The following is a 25,253-nucleotide window of genomic DNA, read 5'->3' as shown; positions in this document are numbered from 1 at the left end:
TGCAAAGAAAATATGCAGGAACTAATGTGCAGGTGCCCCCACGCACCTCATTTACCATCCACTCCCCTATACTTCCCTTTCTGCTCCCCCATGCGAAGAACATCACTTCATCCACCTTCCATAGATCATATATTGATCATAGATCATTTCCATATATTGTTTCCTATAGCATCCCTATATAAAGCGCAACTCCCATGTACCATTCATCCCTATATACATCATCTCCAGACAAAGCTCAGTCCCCTGAACTCCCCCCATTTATCATGCAGCCCCTATGCGCTGCCCCCATCTATATCATGCACCTCCCATACATTACTTGTGTTTCTGCACAAGAAATGAGCAGCCACTTGCACCTCCATATAGAACCCAGCCCCCATATAATCACGCCCCCCATAAAAAAAAAAAAAAAAAAGCACAGCCTTCCTACACGCTATACATCATTCCTCTGCCTGCAATACCATACAGAGCTGAGCTGAGCCTCCCCTCATACACTATGCCATCCCACACACTTAAACAAATCACAGCCCCACCCCGCACCCCACGTCCCATCCATCCCCTCCCACCTCCCCGCAGTCCCTCCCTGAGGCCGGGCCGGGGCGGGATCAGCTGGCAGGCGGGTGCCGGTGGGGTCGGGATGTGATTTCGCGGTGCCGCAGCTGCGAGCGGTCGCTTCAACGCGGCGGGACCAGCGAAAAGGGGGGGGGGGAAATCACCGAGCCCAGCCCGGCTCCGCCGTGATGCCCTCCGGACCTCCCTACGCGACGGCCTCTGGCTCGGGGCACCGGTGAGCCCCGTGGGGCTGCTCCACCCCGCGGGCACTATGCGGACCGTGAGCCCCCTGCCCCTCTGTTTGCTGCTGCTTTGGGATCTCCTGGACCTGGCACCGGGTGAGTTCCATCGCGCCTCCACAACGCGGTCAGCCCTGTGTCCTGATCTTAAATAACGAGGGGAATGCTTTGCTGCGAGTGTCTGGGGGCTCTGGGCTCTGTGTCGTCGTCGTTGTCGTCATCCACCCCCATCCCCCCACGGCTTGGGAAAGACATTCTGAAATAGGGCAGTTGTTTTGGATCTGGGAATAAGGCACCCAGTGATAAGGCAGCGATATTGTACTCGATAATAGGGCAGTAGTTTTGGAGCCAGTAATAGGACAGTGTATTTGCACCTGGCAATAAGGAACCTGGTCATAGGGCATCAATTTTGGACCTGAAATTAGAGTACTTGTAATAGGTCTCTAGTTTTGGACCTGGTAATAAAACAGTGGTTTTGGATCTGGTAATAGGGGAAGCCACCAATAATGCAACTCGTTTGGATTTGGTAACAGTGTATCAGATTTTGACTTGTTAATAGGATGTCTGCTAATAGGATGCTGGATTTGAACCTGTTAATAGGGTGCTCGTTAACTGAATGCTAGGTTTGCATCTGTTAATAAGGCAGTTGCAAGTAGAGTGCCTGTTTTGGACTTGATAATAGGGGAACTCATTAACAAGGAAACCCTTTTGGACCTAGTAATGGGGCATCTGTTAATAAGGGTGCTAGTTTTGGATCTGGTGTTAGGTCACCTATTAATAGGGTACTTGGCCTGGATCTGGTAATAACTGAACCTGCTGATAGGGTAGTGGGTTTGGCTTCTTTAATAGGGTACCAAATTTGGACCTGCTAACGGGGCAGGCATTAATGGAACACTGGTTTTAGACCCATTAATAGGGCACTTGCAAATCAGTGCCCAGCTTTTGCCTTTTAATAGGGCTCCACCCAACAGGATGTTGATTTTGAATGCATTAATAGGGCACCTGCTAATAGGGTATGCAGGGATACCTCAAAGCCCATTCACTATAGAGTGCATCAAAGCCGTTTGCACAGCTCCGAGTGAGTGATGCTGATTTGAGCAACTGTTGGGATTTTGCTATTTCTAACATAGTTTTTCCTGCATGAAATGCAGCTGTCAGTTGCTGCATGACACAGGGAGGAGGAGCGGTGGCTGCTCTCAGTGGAATTGGCACAAAGGGGCCAGTTCTTCCCCAGTTTGAGGCGAAGTACCCGGTATTATCCTTTAGGGATAGATGGCACAGATCCATCTGCATCAGAGTTCCTCTTTTAATGCGCTCTTCTGCTGATGATTGATGAGAGTGGGGATGGATAAAGCTGTATTTGTGGCATGTGTTTAGGGGGGGAAAGGAGGTAAAAATGTTTTTTCCATGAGTCAGAGTGGGGCTGTGGGATGAGAAGTGGTATGATAGAGTCTAACCGTGGCTCATGGATCTGAATTAGTGTTGCCTTGACCTCGGTGTTCAGCTCTTAAAATCCCACTGTAACTTCTCTGTGTTCCCATATCCTGAGGTTGAGCTGCTCGAAGCATTTCCTCATTGCTGTCCCAAAACCTGTATTTTCCAAGCAAAAAGGAAATATATATATCACTGCAAAAAGCCCATCCCAATGGTTATTGAGCAGATGGCTTTTCCTTGGCTGAGAGCATTCTTGGCTGGGGATGCTGCACCCAGGCATCTTTAGCCTTGTTCTTGCCAGAGATGCAGCAGAATCCATCCCTAGGAAGGGGATGCAAAGTCCCGTTGCTTTTTCCCCCATAATACCTCTCTGAAGTGGTGAATTTTGTTGTTTTTTTCTCTTTATATGCACTGTCTGTGATGCATGGTGCGTACTCTGTGTTCTCCCCATGATTTCCCCTATCGCTGCCCCATCTCTGGGGATGCAATTGAGCATTCTATCAGCAGCATTCCCACTCAAGCAAAGCATCCATGGGAGCATCTGTGAGTGCATTCTGGGACTTTCCATCCATCAACTCTTAATGAAAAGCCCTTTTATTCCCCCAGATGATCCTCCCTGATTTCTGGATGTGTGTTAGGTCAGCTGCATCCTTCCTAATACAACTTTTCTCATTAGAACAAGCTCTATCTCTCCCCTTGGCCAGGAAAATCAGCCTGGGCTTGGCTAAGTGGGTTGGGAGAGCATCAAAATGGAAAAATGAAGGCATTTTCAGGAGGTGAGCGGTCAGACAGTGGCTGGCAGTGGCCACATAGCCTCAGGGTGGTGCTTTTTGGAAAGGCACAAAGTCTCATCTACAGGCAGGGTGATGGCTGCTTGGCAGACCCAACCCTTTTGCTGGCACTCCACTCGTTGCCTGAAATACGTTCCCATCACATGCTCGTCAGGTTTGTTTTAACAGCTGGGGAAAATCAGAGCTGTGTTTTGCAAGCATGAGAGGAAAGTTACATATATCCAAGTCTGATCTCAGGGAGATACTGTTCTAGCTGTCATCTGAGCGGATTTGGGGTGTAACGGGAAAATTCAATGCTCAGGAGTCTGGGAGTTTGCATAGTGCAGGGGGAGGAGGAGCATCCTTGCAACACGTGCATCAAAACCTGCTCTAATTCACCTACGAGCACACAGCGCTGACCTGGAAAACCAGAACACGTTCCATCAGCTTTCCAGCTCTTGCTTCCCCATCTTATATTCATCTCAGGGTCACCTCCTTTTTATCCTTTCCTTCCCATTTCCATGAATTTCTGCTTCCTGCAAAGCCTCACGCTGCCGAGTAAATCCATGAAGCCCTTCCAACAATATTCCTCACCCTGCTAATTGCCCTTCCCTTCTCCCAATTAGGCCAATTTTGCTATTCCTTTCTCTCTCTCCACCAGCTGTGTTTTGCAGCCCTTTAGAACTGCCAGCTTTAATCTGAAGTGTTCTCATAAAGTAGGCCTCCTCCCCCCACGCTGCACCTTCCCAAGTTAATAGGCAGCTTTGGGACACGAAGAAATTCCATGCTTCATTTTCTTGCAAAACCCCCATATTTTAAGTCCTGCTTCTGTGTTCTTCCAGGTGCTAGAGCTCAGTACTGGGGCAGATCCCCCAAATTCCCTGTTCCTTGCTGCAACGAGCAAGTTCTTAGTATTGGTCATGCTGCAGAGTTTAGCTTTAGGTCTGGCTGTTTTCCTATTGTTTTTACTAAATTTTGACTTCTCTAGACACGCAAAGGTCACAGAGTCAGGGGGAATGTGTGTTGTACATCCTGGGTTTGCTTTCAAGACCCATGAACTAGGCGACCCTTCTTGCTATATGTAAGATGCTAAATGATCCTATATGCAACATGCTGAACACTATATATACGATCATAGGATTATTAAGTTTGGAAAAGACCACTAAGGTCATCTGATGTGCACAGGGAGGATGGGCATCACTTGGGACCTACTGTTGCTTTAGTTACTGCTTTGGTTCCCTGCCCCATTTGCTTGATTTCATTGACTCCAAGTCAGGCACGGGGGAAGAGGAGAAGTCCATTGAAGGAGCCCCCAAACCCTGTTTTTTTGGGGGGAAAACTTCCCAGCCTGTAAATGAGCCTGCATAGAGCTGAGCAGGGAGGATGCAGCTGAAGCGCTGTTTGCTCTGTGCCAAGCTGCTCTCTTTGCCCTTTTGTTTGCTTGCTGCTGAGGCACTTGATGTACTGATGGGCTTGTTTGTAACCAATGGCTGGTCCTCACATTATCTCTCTGGTATTATCTCCTTCCCACTTTTCCCCATCTCCTTCCTAAAAAAAAAAAAAAATCCAGTCAATCATGGGCTTCTTTTCAGCACTGGACTCCTACCGGCTTTGGGATAGATTCATGATTAAAGTGCAAGGGCAGCCAGACTCTTAGCAAGGTGTGGGACCATGACCCATATCTCACTGTGCAGTCACTGTCACTGCCAGCTCTATATTTTCTGATGCACAAAGCCTGTAATAAACATAGGATTGGGTACCAAGCAACACCAAATACCAGAGAAAAGCAGCAGAAATGGGTAAATCAGTGACTCCTGTTAATAGGGTCCTGAACGATCTGCGACTCTCCATCCATCCCCATGTCCATCCCTCTGTTCACCCATCCATAGGATCACAGAATGGCTTGGGTTGGAAGGAACCTCAAGGATCATCAAGTTCCAACCCCTCTGCCACAGATAAGGCCACCAACCTCCAGACTTGGTACTAGACCAGATTGCCCTGGGCCCCGTCCAACCTTGTCTTGGGCACCTCCAGGGACACAGCATCCACAAGCTCTCTGGGCAGCCTGTTCCAGCACCTCACCACTCTCTCTGTAAAGAACTTCCCCCTGAAAACCACTTGAAAGCATTCCTCCTTGTCCTGTTATTGTCTACCCTTGTAAAAAGTTGATTCCCCTCCTGTTTATAATCAACCTTTTAAATACTGGACAGCTACAAAGAGGTCTCATCACAGCCTTCTCCAAACTGAATGAGCCCAGCTCCCTCAGCCTGTCTTCCATCCATCCCCATGTCCTGTCATCCCTATGTTCATCCCTACGTCCATCCATACTCACATCTGCCCATCCCCAAGTGCATCCCTCCCCACATCTGTCCATCCCTCCGCATGGCCATTGTTACCCACATTTGTCCATTCCTGTCTATCCCTAACATCTGTGTGAGGGATGTTAGGAGTGAGGAAGGAGGCTTTGCAGCTCTTGGCTGGATCCACAGCAAAGCCAAGGGACTTTTGGCTGCGCTCAGCTCCAAGGAGGTTTGGGGAATATTAGGATAAAGGTACGTTTCCCATAAGAGGGATGCTGTGAGCAAGAGACCCTTCCCAGCCTCTGGACCACACGTTTCGTCTGTTCTGCTGCCGGGAGCAAATCTCCATCTGCAAAACTCTTCTTAGTTGAAAGACAGCATCCCAAAGGCCTGGAGCAGGGATTTCACTCCTCTCTGCCCAAACCTCGGTATAATTTCCTTTTTATATAATGCTTCAACAATACACTTCAGAGAGGAGGGTGAAGGGATTAGCAGCTGTTATTCCAGCCCTGCTCCACCTCCCTGTGCTTGTAGATAAATCTTGTGGCTGCATCCTGTCTGCCCAGGCTGGGGAAATAGGAACTGGAGCTTCCTCTACTAGGATGTGCCAACTTTGAGTTTACACTGATTTATCTCTTTGCAAAACAATTGGAGAAACTTCAGTGGCAGGGATGGGCAGAAGCAACCTGGGAATGCCCCTCGAATAGGGGTTTGCTTTCTCCTGTAGGACTAAAGCGATGGTCAAGATGTGGGACCAAAGTGGTGGGGAGGGATGCAGGGTGTTTGGAGATATGGTGGTGGTGTTCCTGGGTGTGCTGCCATCAATGGAAATGCTGTTGGGGGGATGGATTACACAGATAACATAGGATTTGCTGGTGGCAGTGTTGCTTTCTGTGGTACAAGGGCTGATTCTCAAAAGGCGGTTGGTTCTTTGAGCTGGCAATACTTGAAAAAAGGAAAATGATGGAATGGGCAATGGCTCTGGGAGCTGCTGGGTCTCGGCAGGGGAAGCAAGATGAGCTAAAAATGGTGGAGAGGGGGGAAATGCTCCAGCTTAGCAGATATCACCAAAAGCACTGTAATTGCTCCAGTTTAGGGGCATGCTGGGGAGGGTGTTTTGCTCTACTCTGGATGACCAGCAGCCTGGATCTGATAGAGTAGATATGACTTTCAGTTACAATTTATATGCATGTAGAGATGAAGTATTTCCATGAGTGCTAGTGGAGGTGGCTCTTTTCAAGCTATATTTACATCTCATTGCTCTATTATTGCTGGGATGGACTTTTTTTTCTGTTTTATTAAGAAAATCTTAGGAAAGATTTGATTTGATATATGCAAGCTGGCTGGAGATGGTTGGGTTTCCTTCTGACGGAGAGAGAATTTACTCTGCTGTAATTATAGCTGCAGCGTGGGAGCGTAACAGCACTGAAGGAAGCCTGGTTGCCAAATTTAAGCCTTCTGCTTGTGGAAATGTCTTTTTTATTTTATTTTTTTTCTGTGCAGCAGGAAAACACATATGGGTGACTTTGGGGTGGGAGATGATTTTGCAGAGACAGGATCTGATCACTGGGATGGGAGGGATTCCCATGTTCTGGGGTTTCCCAGTGCAGAGAGGCTGCATTCAATCATTTGTTTGCACAGACTCCCCCCCCCCTCTTCTCCTACCCTCTGATCTGCTAAAAGCTTCCTACTGTGAGAAAACAACCTAACTCTTTAAAATTTAAAAGGCTTATTTAAACAGTGTTATCTCTCTTGGAAGGGAGAGAGTATATTGAATGGTTTAGTGCTTGGTATAGGACAAAGCAGATGCAGAGATTTTTAACACAAGGATGTTAATCACTTATGCCGCATCGCCTGGGCGGTGTGGATATATGGATTTGTATATGGATATGTGCAGCCAATCTGTGAGCATGAGGATGGGAGAAGCAGGGGGCAAGAGGCAGCCAGGCAGGAGCTGAGCCTCCCTTCTTGATCACTTATTTCCACCCCAAATGCTGTCTGTCTTGAGCCCCAAAAGGTACAGGAAAATAGGGATGCTCTGGCTATATCGGACCTATATGGGATGTAGCATGGAGAGCTATATTTCACCTTTTTCTACTCAAAAGCTGGCTGACTGGTGCCTTAAAAGGTGTGGCAGGATGGAGATGCTCTGGTTGTATGGGATATGTAGGGTATATAGCATAGATGGCTAGATAGGGTTGACTGCAGCATGAACAGCCCGAGTGCTCTATGCCCCAAACTAGGGCTGGGATGGGAAGGAGAGCATTTACAGCTTGTAAATGGGCTGTTTCACAGATCCTGCTGTCCTCTCTCCGCTGGCAAGCTGTGAGGAAATCCTACCGCATTACCAAGCTTCTATTACCCACCCTCATGGGAGCAGTGAATTAAAGGAAATATTTTATGATCCTACGCTTCGTTATGTTTTATTAAAAGCAGAGCATCGGCCTCCCCTGCCACATTCATCAGATCAGAGGCTCTGTTTTTTTTTTTTTTTTTTCCCTTTCCCATCCCAAGATCTTGCTGCTGTTGCTGTTGATTCCAGTGTCACTGGTTTGTGCTCTGCTGGCAGAGGTAAAGGAGGGAAAATGGAACAACTGATGTTTTTTGGGATGTCCCATTTCCAGACTGGCTAGAGGATGCGGAGTTGTGATGCACAAATAGGGGTGGATGTGGGAAAGTGGAGAAAAATAAGATGGGGGAGGGATGTGGGCCAGTACATCCTCAAACTTTGGGATATCCCATGGAAATGGTGCTTGGAAAACTCAGCTCTGCTGCATTTCAGCACAAACTCATACTGGCAGGATCAACAGGATGTCACATGTTTGAGGGGGGTGGGGGGAAGGAACCCAAATGCATACCGCTGCTTAACAGAGCTGAAGGAAACAGGATACCCTATCAGTCTTGTGGATTGACGGCAAAAAGACAGCCAAATAATGATAGCCAGGCATATCTGGAAGCAGTCAGGAGACAGAAAGGTATTAATTAGCAGTTATTTCTCAATGGAGTAGAGATGGATAGGGATTAAGGTAACAGCCATGTGCATCCTCTCCACAGCAGTGGCAACATAATGGTAAATCAGCATTATGAATCAGTGCTGTGAGAGGGTGATATGTTTTAATCTTATTAGCTGCGTGGCATTACTGGGAGAGCAAAGGGATTATTAATCACAAAGTGTAAATTGGGGAGAAGAGAGTGGCTTCAAATTAGCAATCTGGTTTTGTGTAGCAGTGTTGTGGAGATGGAGAAGAAAAGAGGTAGAGAATGGGTGAATGGGAGATACCAAGGGCTGAGTGTGATGCTGGGGCTGCAGCCAGCTCAAGGCAAAGGGCTGGAGCATTGCTGTTCCTTGTACTGGTGTTGGGACTGGGATATAGAGGTCAGACCCTGAGCAGGAAGGTGGTAGGAACAGGGCATGTTTGTGTGGGGCTGGGCAAAGGGTGAAGGGATTCCCTGGGGTTGTAATAATGTGTTGTATGTAATAATCCAGGATGTGCAGCTATCTGTCCTACCTAGCCATCCACCATCCCTTTCTCTGTTCTGTCCAACTCTCCACTCCTTCCTCCCTTTCACTGCTCCGCCATACCCATGTCCTCTTCTCCATCCTTCCCTCCTTCCCTCCATTCCTCTCTCCTTCAATCCCTCCCTCTACTTCTTTCTCCCTTACTCTGTCCCTCCATCCCTTGGTTCCTCTCTCCATCTTTTAGTTCCTCCATCCCTCTCTCCATGCTTACCTCAATTTTTCCGTCCCAATCTCCATCCCTCCCTCTCTGTCCCATCCTTCTTTCCATCCATCCATCTCTCCCTGCATTCTTCCCTCCCTTCCTCTTTTGGGGGTGGCTTTGCCTCAGTTTTGGACTTTTGAAGCCCTTCTGCCTGCTACCAGGTTTTATACCCCTAATATCTCTGCCTGAGGTCATACCCTTGGTGTATTAAGTTCAGAACATAAAAATAATAATAATAATCCCTTCTCATTTGTTGTGTACAGAAATGGTGGCACAAGCAGAAATTACAGGCGGCTGGGGAGAAAAGAGGGAACAGACAGCTCCCGTTTGTCACCAATCACAAGTCTGGGCTAATTGGATTTGCCTGCAAGTAAGGAAAGAGGCAAATTTGTCATCTAGCTTATGGTCTTCTGCTCCTGCTCAGTGCACAACCCCTCTCTAGGACTCTTAATATTGTGGGAAATCCATGGGCAGCAGCCAGACCTAAATCCTCATCCTTGCTTGTCAGGAAAATTCATTTTTTATTTTCCCCTTCTGTCCACCTGTATGTCTGAGTCATGGCCTGAACCAGAGTGAGCACCTGGCAAAAAGACCCATTCAGCCCTGGGAGCACTGGTGAAGGTAATACACCTATACGACTAGAAGGGGTGGAGCTAGGCTGCACCCCTATTAGACCTCATTTATGGGCTGTTTGTTACTGTGGAAGGATGTTTGCTGGTGATCCTTCCCTTGTGGAGTCTTTCTGCAAGCCTAGATCTTCAGAGATGGTGAGCATCCTCCTCTTGTAAGACCTTCTCATTGTATTGGTCCTGCTGCCATTACACTGCTCTAAGCTTGTACTTTTCTCAGTTAAAGCTGGAGGAGTAGGTTTTAGGGAGAACTGTGGTGTTACAGTAACAATAAGGCCAAGTGTCTTGCATTTTTGTCACAACAACCCAGGCAATCCTACAGGCTTGGGGAGGAGTGGCTGGAAAGCTTCCTGATGGAAGGGGACTTTGGTGTGCTGATGGGCAGTTGGCTGAATATGAATCAGCAGTGTGCCCAGGTGGCCAAGAAGGCCAATCGCATCCTGGCTTGTATCAGGAATGGCGTGGTGAGCAGGACTGGGGAAGTTTGGGTTGCTTTCAGCACGTGGTGTTCCACCAGCAGTTGGTCAAGGTGATGCCCTGCTCTCTCAAGAAGGGTTAGACTGGAAATGCTACATGAAAATCCCATGGAAATAAATGTGCTTACAACTGGTGCAATGTACCCAGAAAGCCAATGTGTTGGCTTATGAAGACAGGTGACATCTGTCACCCATTGCATCTCCTCCAATTTTGCAAAAATTGAGTATCTTTAGCTCACATATAGGAGAGAAGTTGGGGTGCAAGCAAGTTGGCTTTGGTTTGGAGGAATCTACCCTAAATCGCTCATTTGTGGCTTTTCAAACAGAATGAATGGCAGGCTTCTCTGCAAGTAATTAGCCACAATTTGCACATATGCATACATGCAGATGAAGAGCATGATCTCCATTTAAAAATCGGGGCAGCTGTGGCCCTGGCTGTCCCATGGGTGCTTTAGGTTTCAGTTTTGGCACTGGCACTGTCATTGCTCCAAATCAGTGGTGCCTGTGTTTTTTTTGGGGGGGAAGGACTTGGCTCTCTCAGGCTCTATTTCCATCCTTACATGGCCCAAGATGCCGTTTAGGACTCTGAAAACTCATCAAAGCACTCATGGTGGGCAAATCCCCTCTAAATGGGGATAAAGGAATGAGAACAACAAGCAATGTCCAATCCTTCCAAAAACCCAAACCCAACGACCCATCATGAGTCACAGTAGTTGATTCCAGCATCATCCCACCTGTGATAAATCACTTCAGCACTGCACTAAGACATTATATTTTAATAGCAAAATCGGTAGGATGAAGATGCTGCAGTAAAACATGCCCTTTCCACCCCAGCATCCTTAGGAGATGAAGACATGCATTGTTTGCTGGCAGCTTTAGGGCAGTGTACTGAGCGCGCAGGGGGAAAAATGATGAGTAAAATTTTACTGTGCTGGAGTAAATGCTGTTACGTCTGCGTAGTGGTGAAAGATAAATACTCTATCTATAATTTATGGGTATGGCTTCCTGGACTGTGCAGGGGGTCTGGAAGCAGCTAATAAAATACATTGAGAAGACTTATCAATGCAGCAAACTCAGCCCTGCTTGTAATTTCAATGGGGTGGGAAGCCCCGTCTCAAACCATATTGTTTGATTTCTTTTGAGTATGGTTTATGGGTTTTCGGGCTTGGCAGGTATTTCCAAGTGGTTTTGGTTGATTATCTGGTCTTCTTTGTTTTGTTGATATCACAGTCTGGGCTGCGTTGCACAAGCTGAATGGTGCATTCCACTGTCTCTGGAGCAAAACATGATAGCCTACTCCTGGGAATGACTTATTTCCCATGGCTTTCACACAAGCATCTTGCTTGACTGAGATGTACTACAAGCACTAACTCGATGCCAGGAGTGAACGGAGCTTTCTCATACTGTGCTCCGGTGAGCTGGAACTGCACTGCTGTCAAGTCTTGGCTAGAAAAGGCATGATGAAGGCATTAAAACAGGCTTTGTTTCCCATGCATGAGGTGTGTAGTTGCTCGGATGGTTCTGTCCATTGCAAATTTGTTTGTTGGAGCCACACTGGAGGTGGTGACAACAGGCTTGTGCAAAGCAAGGTTTTGCATTTGTTTTATTAACCGGTGCTTGGTGATGGATGGTTGGGTGGAGAGAGTAGGTAGGATGAGAAAGGGAACTAAAAAATGAAAATGCTGGAAGGAGGTGGGCACTGGGGTGGGAGAAGGTAGCTCCACAGTTTCACAGGGTTCCTGAGTCCTAGGTCACCCACTGTGTTTGTGTGATCTGTTGCCAAATGGCACAGCCCAAAGGCTGGGGGTGTTGAAGTAGATGGGATGACATCGAGTCCTCATTTATAACTTTGTACTGGGAAAGATGGAGGAGTCTAGCATTGCTTGGTGGCTGCTTCAAGCTGTTTTGCTGGCAGTAAGGTTGCAGTAGAGAGGCTGTCTTATGTTTGCGATGGGAGGAGCGCCTCTGGCTTTGTCTAGGGCTATCTGCAGAAATCCAAGCACTTGAGAGATGAGTGGCTTTTTCTTCAGACCCTTCTTCATATGTCCTTGCCTCTGCCAAGGTTGTGCTGATGTGGATAAAAAGCCACCCAAAGCATTTATGATGTGTTTTAGGTAGTTTTTGACCAATGTAATCCATTTTAAGCCTCAGTCTTATTTCTCTACAGCCTATGCTGTTGTCGTACCACACTGGAGCATGGCCATGGACACTGGTATGTTAGATCTAGAAATAATGTAAGATATAAAATGTAGTATTCATGATGATAACAAAACTAGCATAAAAATTGACTTTTCCAAAGGTGTGTTGGTGTGGTTTATTGAGAAGCCCTTGTGTGATGCTTGGTGTTGGAGTTGCACTCCAGTGATGTTTGCGTACTGTCATTATCAGTGATGTTGTAATGACACAACATTAGGCTTTATTTATAGTGGGAGATTTTACTTGGTGAGATTATTTGGGGGAAAGAAGTCCAGGATTTAAGACAGAAATGAGGAAAAAAAAAAAGCTATGGACAATGTTCAGAAGTCCTGTCTCAGTTGAGTTTGAGAAATTGTTGAAGTTGGTGTTGGAGTTTTGCCTTATATGCCAGTTGGACTGCGACACTGTAATAAAATCTGACTGGAAAGGCTTAAAAAGAGAACATTGGTTTGTAGAGTTTGCAAAGATTTTTATCACAGAATTGTAATTGAAGCAGACCCCTTAGGGCCTGCCTGTCCCCAGCAGCCCTATTGAAGGGTCCCTCCATAACTGATGATACCAGTGCCCTGCTTTTTAGTGGTTTTCTCAGTTAATCTTGATTTAAAAGGGTCAAAAGACCAAAGCAGCCATACTCAATGTATTGATTAAAATTATTGATTAAAATTACAGAGACCTAGTAAGACACAAGACACATCTGTAGGTTGGAGATAGCTTGATGTAGAGTTGGATGTGCCTATTGCAACCTATTTCATTAGAGAAAAATACACTGTGCTATTTATTCCGTATGCCTTTTCCCTATGGTGCCATAGGATTTAGGTGCTGGTGTGGTGCAGCAGCCCCCGTGATGTATAATTAGAGATACAGCTGCAAAGTGCTTCCTCCCTCTCATGCAAACGGGTGAGGTAAGAGGCATCTAATTAAATGTTTGTACTTTAGTACGCTGTAATGTGAAGGAAGATGAATTTTAATTACTGGCTCTTTAATTGTTTGGTCGGCCTGTTAATATCCTATTTACACAGCATTAATACAATTTGCTCTCTGCCAGCAGGGCTCTTCCTAGCATCAGGAGCGAGATTCTCCTTCTGCTCCAGGTGGCCTAGTGACGCTGGGTCTCATGGCTTTATTGCATGAGTAGCAAAAATAAATATAGCATGAAGAATGAACAAAAAATTACAAAATTCAGCCCAATTCTTGGGTAGGTTTTGGGGGCATTCAGCCTGGTTGGTTCTCAGCTTTTGGTTTTCTGTGAAGAAAAAGTGGTAAATCAAACAAAACTCATGTACCTTCATGTTGTTAAGAACACAAAGGGGCTCCCCCCCACTTTTTTCCTTTGCAAAAGGACCATCTCCTTTGGATGCCTGATGCTTCCTCCATCTGTCACATCTGATTTCACTTGTGAATGTTAACCTGTATTAAAATACTTTTTTCCTCCATTTCAGAGGGAGGAAAAAAATCAGTACATCAGCTTGCCTGGAGAAAAAGCTCAAGATTCAGCAAAATATGGCTACTCTGTGTTGGGGCAGATGGGAGTCCTTTGCTGCTTCTTGCCCCTTGCTGCCCTCCTGGGTTAGTAGGATAGGCAGCAGCCCATTATAATTGTAAATTGCCTGGGAAGATCATAAATAAGGCATTGCTGGATCTGGGGATGTGGCCGGGGAGAGAGGGAAAAAGTATTTTGCTGTGCTCACAGGAACGGGAGCAACTGCTGGTATTTAATCTTTGATGAACGAGATGTTGCCAAGTACTGCAAGTCAGAGCATGTTTGCTTAATGCTCCTCAGCCTTAGAGTTTGACATCCGTGGCCACGGAGCCTTCTGCTCCACCTTCTGCCCCGATGACCTCCTGTGTGCCTCCTATGATCTTCCTCCCTTTTTTTGGGAAGTGCAATTTTTTTACAATCATAGAATCATTAAGGTTGGATAAAACACCTAAGTTCATGGAGTCCAACCACCCACACATCCTTGAATGGAGGCAGAGAGACACCAGAGCCAAGAGAAAAGAAGGGAGCAGCCAGAAGGAAAAGGGAGAAAAATGATGCAAAGCACCTGTTAGGTTGCTTTTCCTGGATGCTTTTGGAGGACCAAGGGATAGGATGTGGTGAAGGGATTGGTGTGAGTTATGATTTAGCTCTGCTAATCATGTGCTGATTAAAGTGGGGATGTGTTAATATCATCCATGTTGGCGCCTGGAGGGTGTCCCTGTTTGGTTGCCGTTCCCAGCACAGCACCAGAAACAGCACTACCACCCCAAAATGGCCTTCCCTGCAGGCACAGAAGGGGCAGCTTGAAATGTGGGGATGTGTCCTGAAGAGACAGAATCCGTTGTTGGTTTGGCACTGGTTTCTCAGGGAGCGCTGAGATTTGACGAATTGGTAAATGTACAGGGAAGGCGATCGGTATCCATAAGCTCACATTTTCCTTGGAGGTAGCGGAGAAGTAATTGGGCACATGGTGAAAGGTTTTCTCAGCAGGATGGGGAACACTGTGGGACACATCAAAATGCACCAACATACTGTGACTTCTGCACACGTTGATGTTTGCACCTCCTCTCTTGCAGCTGTTCTGTAATTGAGGGCACTGAGCATGTTACAATGTACTGCTTTTATTAACGTGTCGCTCCTGATTTAAAAGGACATTTCACTTATCTCTCCCTTCCCCCTCCCTTTCATATTTTTTTAAGTGAATGTCCCAAGAATTCTCACTGCTCACTATCAAAAATACCTTTTTTTTTTTTTTTCCTTCCCCAGGGATGAAATCTAATCAGAGGACTGCATTTCCATAGGTCAGAATCTAATCAGAAGGTGGCATGGCATGTCATATCTTTGGCTATTAAGTATGTCTTATTTAAAAAGAGTGAAGGGGAAGGAGAGGAACACAGGACTCGGAGCTGCCTTGAGCCTATGGAGGTGCTGGCTGGCCAGACACAAATCCAGTGCTTGGCCCTTTGTAAAATGTTTTCAAAGGACCTTCAGGTTCAGCAGTATCTGACACTACTGTTTTCTTCTCCCATACAAATACAAGAATTCTAAAGAGGAACCAAACCAGGGCTGTCTGCACTGTTTCCACATGGGGTGAGTTCAGCCTCTGCTTCTGGGAAGGAAGGGGAAATATGCAGGTGGGATTTTGTGTTGAAGCCTGGCAGCCTTGTGAATATGGGAAATGCAGAACGCTTCCTTTTGCAGGAAAAAAATGGTAAATTTTGGACTTAAGAGTATGGTCTAAATATCATTTTACTTTAGCCCATTTGTTTGTTTGGTGCTCCCCTTTCTCTCCCTGCTCTTCCACCTGATTAAAAAAATTAAAAAGAAAAATGAACCTGGAGTCTTGAAAGCAAGACCAAACCTTGAAATTTGCCCTAAAGCACCCAAGTAGGAGGAGTAGTCTGTGCATTGCAAATTTAGCCTTGGGGAGCCCCTATGAACCGAAGCAGGGGGCTGCTGCCTTGGAAACTCTCCTGTTGTCCAGAATCAAGGCTCCCCTTCCAGAAATCTGCATTAAGAACACTCAGTTTGCTCTAACTAAAGCAAACACGATTGGGTGAGAGCTGAGGAGAAATTGCAGTGCAGCAGGATGAGAGCATCAACCACCTCGTAATAACATTTTGGGGATCAGAACCCTTCAAACTAATGGTTGGCCTGAGCATGGAAAGCAAGCAAATGACCAGAGTTTTGACTGAAAAAAAAAAAAACCAACACCCTTTTCCAGCATTTCTCTGCTCTGACTAAGCATTGGCTGTTGCATGTTAGAAAGCTCAATTGTGGCTTGGAGGAATTTTCTTGACACAGCTCCAAAATCCCACAGACCTGCACTTGAGTCTTTACTGCATCTCCTGCACACTCATCCTTCTGGGAAGTCGTAAGTAGGTTTGGGGGTGTGCAATTTGGAGGATGGTGACACATGGCAGTTCTCCATACTTGGGAAGAAAGGAGAGAGATGAGTGCCAAGATTCATACGCATCACCACCAGTGATGAATGAACCACTAAGAAACCCAGTTAACAGCTAGCAGGGATGTGCCAGCATGGCAGAAGCCCATCTTGAGAGCTTATTTCCCTGCCAGCAACAGGTGTGAGAGAGAGGGAATGAGCAAGGCCAAGTCCAAGCTGGCAGCAACATCACAGCACCACTCTCACCAACAGGGGGCTGGAATGTTGCATAGGAGATTTCTGAATGGATGTGCACAAGACAAGCAGGTTTTGGATGAGTCCATCTGGATTTCTGCTGGGTTTTTTTTTTTTTTTTTTTTTTTTCTTTTCGGTGCATGGCTTTATTTTCCCTGCTTTTACCACTCTGCACATGTGCCTAGTATTTTGGGGACTGGCTACTCTGGGGGACCAAGCATCTGCTTCTCCTTGCTTTGTGCTTTCCCTCTTTCACCATTTTCCTTCTGGTGGGATTTCACTCTGAATTGGGCATCTGCTGCTGGTTGAGCATGGAGGACGTTTCTTGCTCCTATAGTACCAGTGCAAGAAATAGTGAGTTTGCAAAGAAATAAGGGCTTTGCTTTTGCAAAGCACGGGATATCCCATAGCAATGTTCTGTTGTTTGTAAGGGGTGGATATTCTCCTTGCACCACCAAGCCTGAAATATCTTCTGTGATGCTTGGGCATTTGGATCCCGTTCTGAAGGGCCAACCCAACAGAGGCTAAATTTGGATTTGAGGATTGGCTTCGAGCAAAGGTAGAGGTAGGAACTGTGTGGTTGTAGCTTGTAGCTGTCAGACTTCTGCAACATATTGAGGGAGACAGCAAAAAAGTAATGACTTTGGATTTTTTGAACCATTTGGGAGATGGAGGTTGGAGATGCATGTACAAGGATTTGGATGCAGATGCTCTGGCTTTGCACTACCATGCACAGGAGTGGGGCTGCAGCCAGTGCAGAGCACTCTGCAATGCATTTTCACCCTCTGTGCCTCAGTTTACCCACTGAAAAAAACAGCCAAGGGGACTGCCTTCAAGCTAAGCTGGGGCTGCTGTATTTTAAGAACTTGCAGGCGCTAGGGAGAATGCAATCTCAACTCTGTCACCTGTCACTTGTGCTGCTGCTGCCAGCTTTATTTAATTGGCTGCTTGATTCATGCCAGTGACAGGAGGGATCTGAGATCTTGCCTGGGGGCTGCCCACATCTACTGGCAAGCAGAGCTCGGCAAGGCACAGAGCATTGCTTTGGTGCTTGTTTCTTTCTGTGTCCGATCTTTTGCAAATGTCAAAAGCGAAGCAGTGAAAAATAGGGATACACACACAGAGAACTAGCATGACCCCTGTATCCCTCCTTCTCTCCCATCTATGCGAGCCCCAGCTGCTTTCTCTGCAGAGGAATCTCAGTTCCTGCACCACTCGGAGCTGTTTGCAAACTCTCTCCTATTTATTCTGCATTGCTTTCCCACCTGATACAAGCAGCTGTTAAAACAAAATGGATTTTTTTTTTGCAGTGGATTTTGGAGTGTGCTGTTTGAGAATAGTGCCAAGCAGTACTCAGTAAGGGCTAAGATCTGCAGGGATGTTAATCTGTAGCTGGAGGAGATACAGCAGACTAAAAATGAAATGCAGTAGCCTGCTTTCTTGACCCCAGCTCTGTGCTCCTGTGTTGGGTTTGCAGCAAAAGGAGAAAAGAGAAAGGGGGGGGGGGGGGGGGGGGGGAACGAGGAGAAACAAGGCTGCAAATTTGAACTCTGGATCCTGAATCCTGACTTGTGTTTGGGGTTGGGGTTTGTGCACAGGTCAGTATGAGCCTCCAGAGACTGGTGGGATTTGGGTACTACCTGTTGGCAGGTTGGGTGATTTGGTGCATGTGATGATGTTATCCACATATGTAGGACGGAGTCAACGTCTAGTCTTTGAGCACTGCCATTGAATGCCCCCAAAACCACTAGAACAAAACATTTTTCACATCCTTCCCAGCTCTTATGTCCCTTTTTTCCCCTCTGTCCCTCTGTTGCAGCCTACCTGACAGTCAGCATTGAGCCACTGCCACCTGTAGTGGTGGGTGACGCTGTGACACTGAAATGCAACTTCAAGACGGATGGGAAGATGCGGGAGATCGTCTGGTACCGGGTGAGCAGGCACCTGGCCCTTGCCTTTGGGGTTGAAGACACAGGGGCAGCTGTGTGACTTAAGGTCATGGATGATGGGGAGGAACGTGGCCATCTGGCACAACAGTGGGGATATCGATTGAGCTGCTGTCCTTGCACAAAGCCAGTAAGGAGGTGGCTGGGCTCTTAAAGCAGGAAGGAGAAGGGGGGAAGTGTGTTGGCCATCATCTTAAGGCTTTATTTGTATATTTTCATGTTTGGTTTTTTTTGGAGGGGTTTGTTTTGTAGGTTGGTTTCAGTGTGTGGGAGCTATGGGTGTTAGGGATTGTAACCATCCAAGAATTTGGAGCTGGCACCTTTGGGGATTTCTGAGTTGGGGTTTGGACTGGCCTCATTGAGCAAAGATTTTTGGTTTTGTTTTATGTTGGATGAGAAATGGTGCAAAACTGAAAGTGTTTGGTGCTTTTCTGCACTATGCCTTCCTCTCAAAAAACAACTGCAGGGAAAAAACAAAGTAACTTCTGCAGGGAAAAGTGAAAAGTTTTGTGGGAGGTGAAGATTCAGCTCTTCGGTTTGCTTGTAGAGAAGGAGCTGATGGAGCTGGTGGTGTCAGACAAAAGGGCTGTCCTTTGCATAGGATGTTTATTTTGTTGTTGTTCCTACTGTGTTGTTTCTGCTCCCCAAATGGTGAGCTGCTGTGCCTTAAAGCTCTTCCACGTAGTTGACAAGGTTTATATGTAGGGAATATTGTTCATGGCGCTGATGGATATTCTGTTGCACGAGTGTGGTGCATGCGTTCCCATTGTGTCCTGCTATAAATGTGTGGTTAGGTGTATCAACAAAAATTATATTGAATTTCAAAACAAAAACCATCCCAGACCCCTTTTAAGTGATTTGCTCAGAGGCTTTGTCCCCCTTCCATTTTGGAGAGGAAGAGGCTTCTTTGCATGGTGCTGTCTTTGCTGGGTTTTTGCTTCCCTTTTTCACTCAGTAATATTGGATTAACCCACTTTCCTGCAAGCTAGGGCTAGATTTGCCTAATCCCCCTGCGTGAAGGCATGCTCGAGCTGTTACTGAGTGGACAACACATGGAGTGGCAAAGCAAACCATGTTGGGGGATGCCACAGGGAGAGTAGAGTGGGAGGGGGAAAAAATAACCCAGCTTTTATTTTTATCTCCCCAAATCCTCCTATCTTCCATTTTTGTGTGTGGTTTTTTTTTTTTTTTTTTGCCTCCCTTGTCTATTTTTCCTCCTTTCCCAGTTTGCTTTGCACATTTGTAAATTATTCTGACAGTGCTTTTGTGCTCTGTGCACTGGAGCAGCCAAGTGGAGCGATGCAGATAATCGTGGGGCTTTGTTTGTTTTAGAGAAGACGAAGAGCTCATTTGCTTTAAGTTGCAAAGCTTCTGCAGAGGTGCAAGTGGGGTGCATAGGAAGGAGGCAAAAGGGGTGGACTGTAGTGGCAAACACAATGGCAGCAGTTGGATGTAGGGTGTTGGAGTGTACATAACCCATACAGTGTGTGAGTAGACCATGGGATGCATGCTTAGGCTGGTGGGGTGTGTGTGTAGACTGTCATGTGCACTTGTGGTTCATAAGGAGCATGATAACCCATCAGGGCATGTGCGTTGCCCATATGGTTTGCATGTAACCCACTGTGTGAGTGTAAGCCATAGGGAGCATGCATAGCTCATGGGATGAGTGCATGAACTGTGTTATAGGCCATCAGACCATGAAGAGTATGCATAGATATGGTTCGCGTGCATAACACATCGGGTGTGCGCATAATTCATGGGATGTGCAAACCAAATGGTTGATGGCCCCTGGGACAAGCAAAGGACATGATGCGTAGGGAAGGATCACAGTGCCAGACAGCTTTCCCATGAAAAACCAGCAATGTGTGCTACCTGAAGAGGTGTTAATTAACATCCAAACACCCCCAGTCATCCTTCACGGTAAATCCATCCCCAGTGGGTGTGATTTGCCAGAGAACATGCCCGAACATGGGTTGGAACCCCTGGCTGCTGTCTCGAGTGCCCAAAGCCCTTTCAGGAGGTGAGGATGGCAGCGTCGTGGCAAATGGGCTTGTAATGAGCACGGGAAGACATGGAGCTGTCAAACTGTTAGCTGCCTCTGATCGCAGCGTCTCAGGGGTTGCACTGAAAACCTTAGTATGGCCACTTCTGCGCTGCAGCGAGTGATGGGGAGGGAAAAAATTACTTTTTGCATCATTGCAGAGCGCGCACGCACAGGAAAGAGAAGGAAAAAAATCCTCTGGGATATGTGTTGGCTCTATGCAGGTTGCATAAAGCCAGGGCTCAGATGAGGAGAGGCCAATTGCATGGGGTGTTTTGGTGGTTTTCGTTTTATATTGGTGGTGGATGAGATGTGGGGATGCTGCCTTTATGGAACAGTGAAGCTCCTGACTGGGAGGTGGTGTTTGTTCTGAGAATATGCAGCACCCAGCACTGGGGAGCCCCTGAGTCCAGTGTGGGTAGCTTTCCCCCACTTCATTGTTTTGTTGTTCAGGATAATTAGCAAGAAAGAAAACAAAACAGCAGAGTGACAGGAACTGGTATTGTGAAGTCCCTGGTGCATGGGCATTGCTCTCTGTAGCAGGCAGAGCTGATATGTTCCAGATGTTGGCATTTCCTGATCAGTGGTGACACTGCAGGGTCCCCACAGAGGCCCCAATTGCTCATTATGAGCAGTGTGACACCGCAGCCCTACCCTGGTGTCTCCCGGTGACACATCAAAGTAACCATAGGCACCAGGGGAAGGTGATTGTGAGATGCTAACACCACCACAAATTTTGGGGTGTTGCGCTCCAGATTTTTCAACCAAACCAAATACGTTGCAATTTATAAACCTACTCCTGCTTTGGGATGAGCCACTGGTTTTATAGCTGCAGAGAAATGCTCTGAAATACGAGCACAGTGCTGATGGAGAGATCTTGGGACAGTAAGCGAGCGCCGGCTGACTCGTGCCATTCATCACTATGCTGGATGGGTCGGCTCTGCTGCTTGGAGATGATAATTTAAATGTCAGCATGGGTAACTATTTTAATTCCTCAAGCTCAGGCAGGGAGACAAGGTCACACGCAGCAGCACAGCGGATTGAGAGCCAGCAGTATGTTCTCTGTTATGGCTCTGGCTTCAGGGAGTATCCCAAAACTGTACATGATTCTTCCGCCATGTGTGCAGTGCTCATCTGTATATATGTGTGTATGCAGCATCCCAATATCATTGCTCCCTTTGGGGTGCATGAAGGATGGAGATGCTCTTTTGGGGATCAGGCCATCCTATTTTGGCAAAGAACTCAACCACTCAATTTCTTTTTCTCTAGTAGTGTTTTGGGGTAGTTTTGAGCAAAAGAACAAGGCAAGGACCAAAGGCTGAGAACTTAGAATGCATAGCACTTCTCATCCTTTTGCAAGCCAGCGTTTCCTCCAAAGCACCTCCCTCCGTCCCTCGGTCCCCGTCCATCACTAGGTGATGCTTATCGAGCATCCGGATGAGCGGTTCCAGCAATATTAATGGGGCAGCCATGGTTTGGGGCAGTAAGCAGCTGGGTCACTGCAGAGGTGAGAGAAAAGGAGGGAGAAGCAGGAGGGAGTAGGTTAATGTCTCCCCACACAGTGGCAATTGTTGAGTTTTTGCCAGGAATAAGATCTTCACTGGGGTTTATAAATAATGCAGCAGGCAGCTTGCAGCCTCGGGCTGAGCTTGGTGCTGGTGCTGTAAATGCGCTTTTTCCTCTCCCTGCATCCCTTTGACTTCTGCAGGAGGGGCTTCTTGGAGCTGGGGCTTGCAATTTGGAGTGATAACCCCTCAATTCTGCCAAACCTTCCTCACCCCATCCCAAAGCTGCTTTTTTTTTTTACCCCCAATAGATTTTCCCAGCAACTCTTCTCTGTAGCTCCTCCTAAAAAAGCAAACCTGACCCTCGGGTGCATATAAAAGGCTGTAAGTAGGTCTAATCCCCAGAGAGAGACTGTGTTATGTGCGCCTTTTGTTAGCTGCCTGTAATCCTCTGGGACCCGCAGGGCTGCAGTGCCATCCCTCAGGGGACCGTGGGGGCTATCAAGGGCATCGATGCCTCTGCCTCCCTGGTACACTGCTCTGGTTCCATTCCCTTTGCACACATCTGGCCAGATGTGGTATCCACTCCTCTTGTAATGCAACTTGGCCATAGCATGGAGGTAGCATGACAACCCAGAGGGCTTTTTCAAAGCCAGTGTAAAAAAGCAAACACTGACACAGAGCATCCCTCCTTTGTCAGTGACCAGGCTGAGGAGGAACATAAAATAAGAAAATAAATAAATAAAGGATTTAGAAAAATTCATTCATTCATTTATTTTGTGAGATGCTTTTTCCAAAATAATCCATGGAAAACCCTCACAGACACTGCACCAACAGCTACAGCAGATTGAGACCCAATTGCAGTGCTCAGATTTCTCTTCCTTTGCCCAAACCTCCCTGTACCCAGACAAGGGAATAAGTGAAATTTGGGGCAAATGGGATCTGTCCTTGACAACTTCATCTTGCCCTGCAGTGGCCAGAGATTTATGGCTCCGATAATTCTTAGCACCACTCGTTATCCCACATCCATAGGAGCATGTGTTTTCTTTGTTATAAAAGCCTCAGCCTCAGCAAATAAATCTATGGAGACGGTTTTACTGACAGCATTTTTTCCCTCCTATATGCGATAAAAAAGGGGGAAAAGATAAAATCTGGAGCTAGAGCTGTTTTTCTCCCAAATAGGGAGGGAAGCACAGAGCAGGAGAGGAGGCAGATGCTGCTCTGGGCTTTGTCGCTGCTCTTCTGCATCTGATGCCTATTTTATTTCAAAGAGGACTATTTTTGTAACTCTCCAATGTATTGATCTGATCTGTTCCAGCCCCCAAAATCCCCATGGCCAAGATGAATCGCTTTCTTCTGCTTTTTTTCCTTTTTCTTTTGTACTAAAACTTTACAAGTCACAGTGGAGGGGTTAGGGTTATACCTCCTTTCTGCTGCCAAATGCCAATCCCAAGGAGCAGCTGGAGATGGGTGATGCCATAGCTTTCCAACTGCTGCAGTGATAACCAGACAGAAACTAGAGGATTTTATTTAGTGGGATTTATAGATAGAGATTTATTTGCAGGTTACCGATGGTGGCACAATAAAGCAGAAGATCTTCACCTTTGATGCCATGTTCTCCACCAATTTCTCACACATGGAGAACTACAGGAAGAGGGAGGACCTGGTCTACCAGTCCACAGTGCGGTAAGTTGTTCTGACTCTGCTGTCCATCTCCAATGTCACCTCCTCCAGCATGTCAGCTGCTTCTTAATGCCTTTTTTAGTCATTTTTCCCACATCAGGGTGTTTGAGGGTATTAAGTGAGCTACTGGGACAGACTACCCAAGGAGGTGATGGAGTCACCATCCCTGGAGGTTTTCAAGATGCGTGGAGATGGGACATGTTTAGTGGACATGATAGACATGGAGTAGGACTGGATGATCTTTCGGGTCTTTTTCAACATGAGTGATTCTATAAGTCAGTACTTGTCTTCCTTGTCCATCCATGGGGATTTGGTGGCCCCAGGAGCTTGCTAATGAGAGTAATTGCATGTGCTGGTAAATTGCTTCTTTTTTGCTATCTTTACTGTGTTGCAACCACTCCAAGGAAATGGTGGTACTGTAAAGTGCAGTCACCAAAGAGCCAAGGTCTGTCCCCAAGTTCCTGCTTGCCCCTGGAGGAAGGGGTGTTGTTGGTGGAGATTTCAAGGGTTGAAATAAGTTAGGAAAAAAGTAGTCAGCATGAAAACTCGTATTTGTGTTTCTTCCAAGTACAAAATCACTTGCAAGAGTGTCAGCTTTATTACTAATTACACACTTGTTTTATTGCTGATGTTATAAAAACAAAATTGAAGCCTGAAAAAAACTTCGAGGAGGGGGGGGGACGACGACGACAACAACAACGCCGACTTAATTTAAGCCTAAAATGCTGAAGCAAAGTATTTATTTTTGTGGTTTTTTTCTTTGTTTCTCTTTTAAAATTAGAATTTGCTAATTGTATTTCAAAGGTTATTTTTTCCAAGTGACACATGTTCCTATGTATGACAAGGAAAATACAGTCAATTTCTTGAGGTGCTTTGCACCTCCAAATATCCACAGTACAGAAAGGGCTCAGCGTGGTTTGTCCCTTGGATAAGCATCCATGCCTAACTGTGTGCAAGCGCTATATGCTAATTAGTTTTTTTGTTGGAGGTTTTTGGATGTTTTTATTCTGTTGTATTTGGCTTTGTTTTGTTATAAACGAGAGCAAGTGCATGCGATGCCTTGAACTCATGGCATAACATGGTTTGAATTTTGGTTGGTCTTGTGTGGAGCCGAGTTGCCCTGGATAATCATTGTGGATCCCCTCCAACTTGGGCTACTCTATGATTCTGTGATGGATAAGTGTGACTGTATAGTGGATAGTAAATAGGAAAATATGAATGGAGGAGAGATGCTCAGGCTGTGATTAGGAGGCTTAGAGGACGATACTCAGGGGATTGCTCATGAGGATGTTCAGAAGATGCAAATGAATTACTCAGGATGCTTGGAGGTTTGCTCAGGAGATTCTTAGTGGATGTTCAGGAGATGCCCAGAGCGTGCTCAGTTGTTACACAGGGGATGCCCTGAGGATGCTCAGGAGTTGCTCAGGGGATGCCCGGGGGATGCTTGGAAGATGATACCCTCCTTGGGTTTTGCTTCTCTATAAAGCGCAGGCTCTGCTGAGCTGCTCACTTTGGTTGTCTTGCAAATTTCTGACATGACTAATTACTGTTTGGAGGATGTTTTGGAGGCTTCACTAATGGATTACATGTTCTCTAATTTGACAACCTTGTTTTCTTGCTGTAACCTCAGTTTTTCTGCTCAGTG

General features: G+C 46.5%; 1 protein-coding gene across 1 annotated transcript in view; it reads left to right on the top strand.

Moving 5' to 3' along the window:
- The first annotated feature begins 755 nt into the window (after positions 1 to 755).
- Positions 756 to 25,253, top strand: part of IGSF21 (immunoglobin superfamily member 21) — a 30,591-nt gene continuing 6,093 nt past the window's right edge. Inside the window, exons 1-3 of the mRNA XM_065737834.1 lie at positions 756 to 887; positions 18,253 to 18,365; positions 23,490 to 23,611. Coding sequence (XP_065593906.1) covers positions 821 to 887; positions 18,253 to 18,365; positions 23,490 to 23,611 — 302 coding nt within the window. The 5' untranslated portion in view covers positions 756 to 820. The remainder of the gene's footprint in view (positions 888 to 18,252; positions 18,366 to 23,489; positions 23,612 to 25,253) is intronic.

This window comes from Cyrtonyx montezumae, unplaced genomic scaffold (assembly GCF_038088225.1).
Source record: "Cyrtonyx montezumae isolate F1298 unplaced genomic scaffold, pur_monq_1.0 scaffold_21, whole genome shotgun sequence".
NCBI lineage: Eukaryota > Metazoa > Chordata > Aves > Galliformes > Odontophoridae > Cyrtonyx > Cyrtonyx montezumae.
Note: the sequence above shows the minus strand (reverse complement) of the source record. Positions and strands in the feature narration are given on the sequence as shown.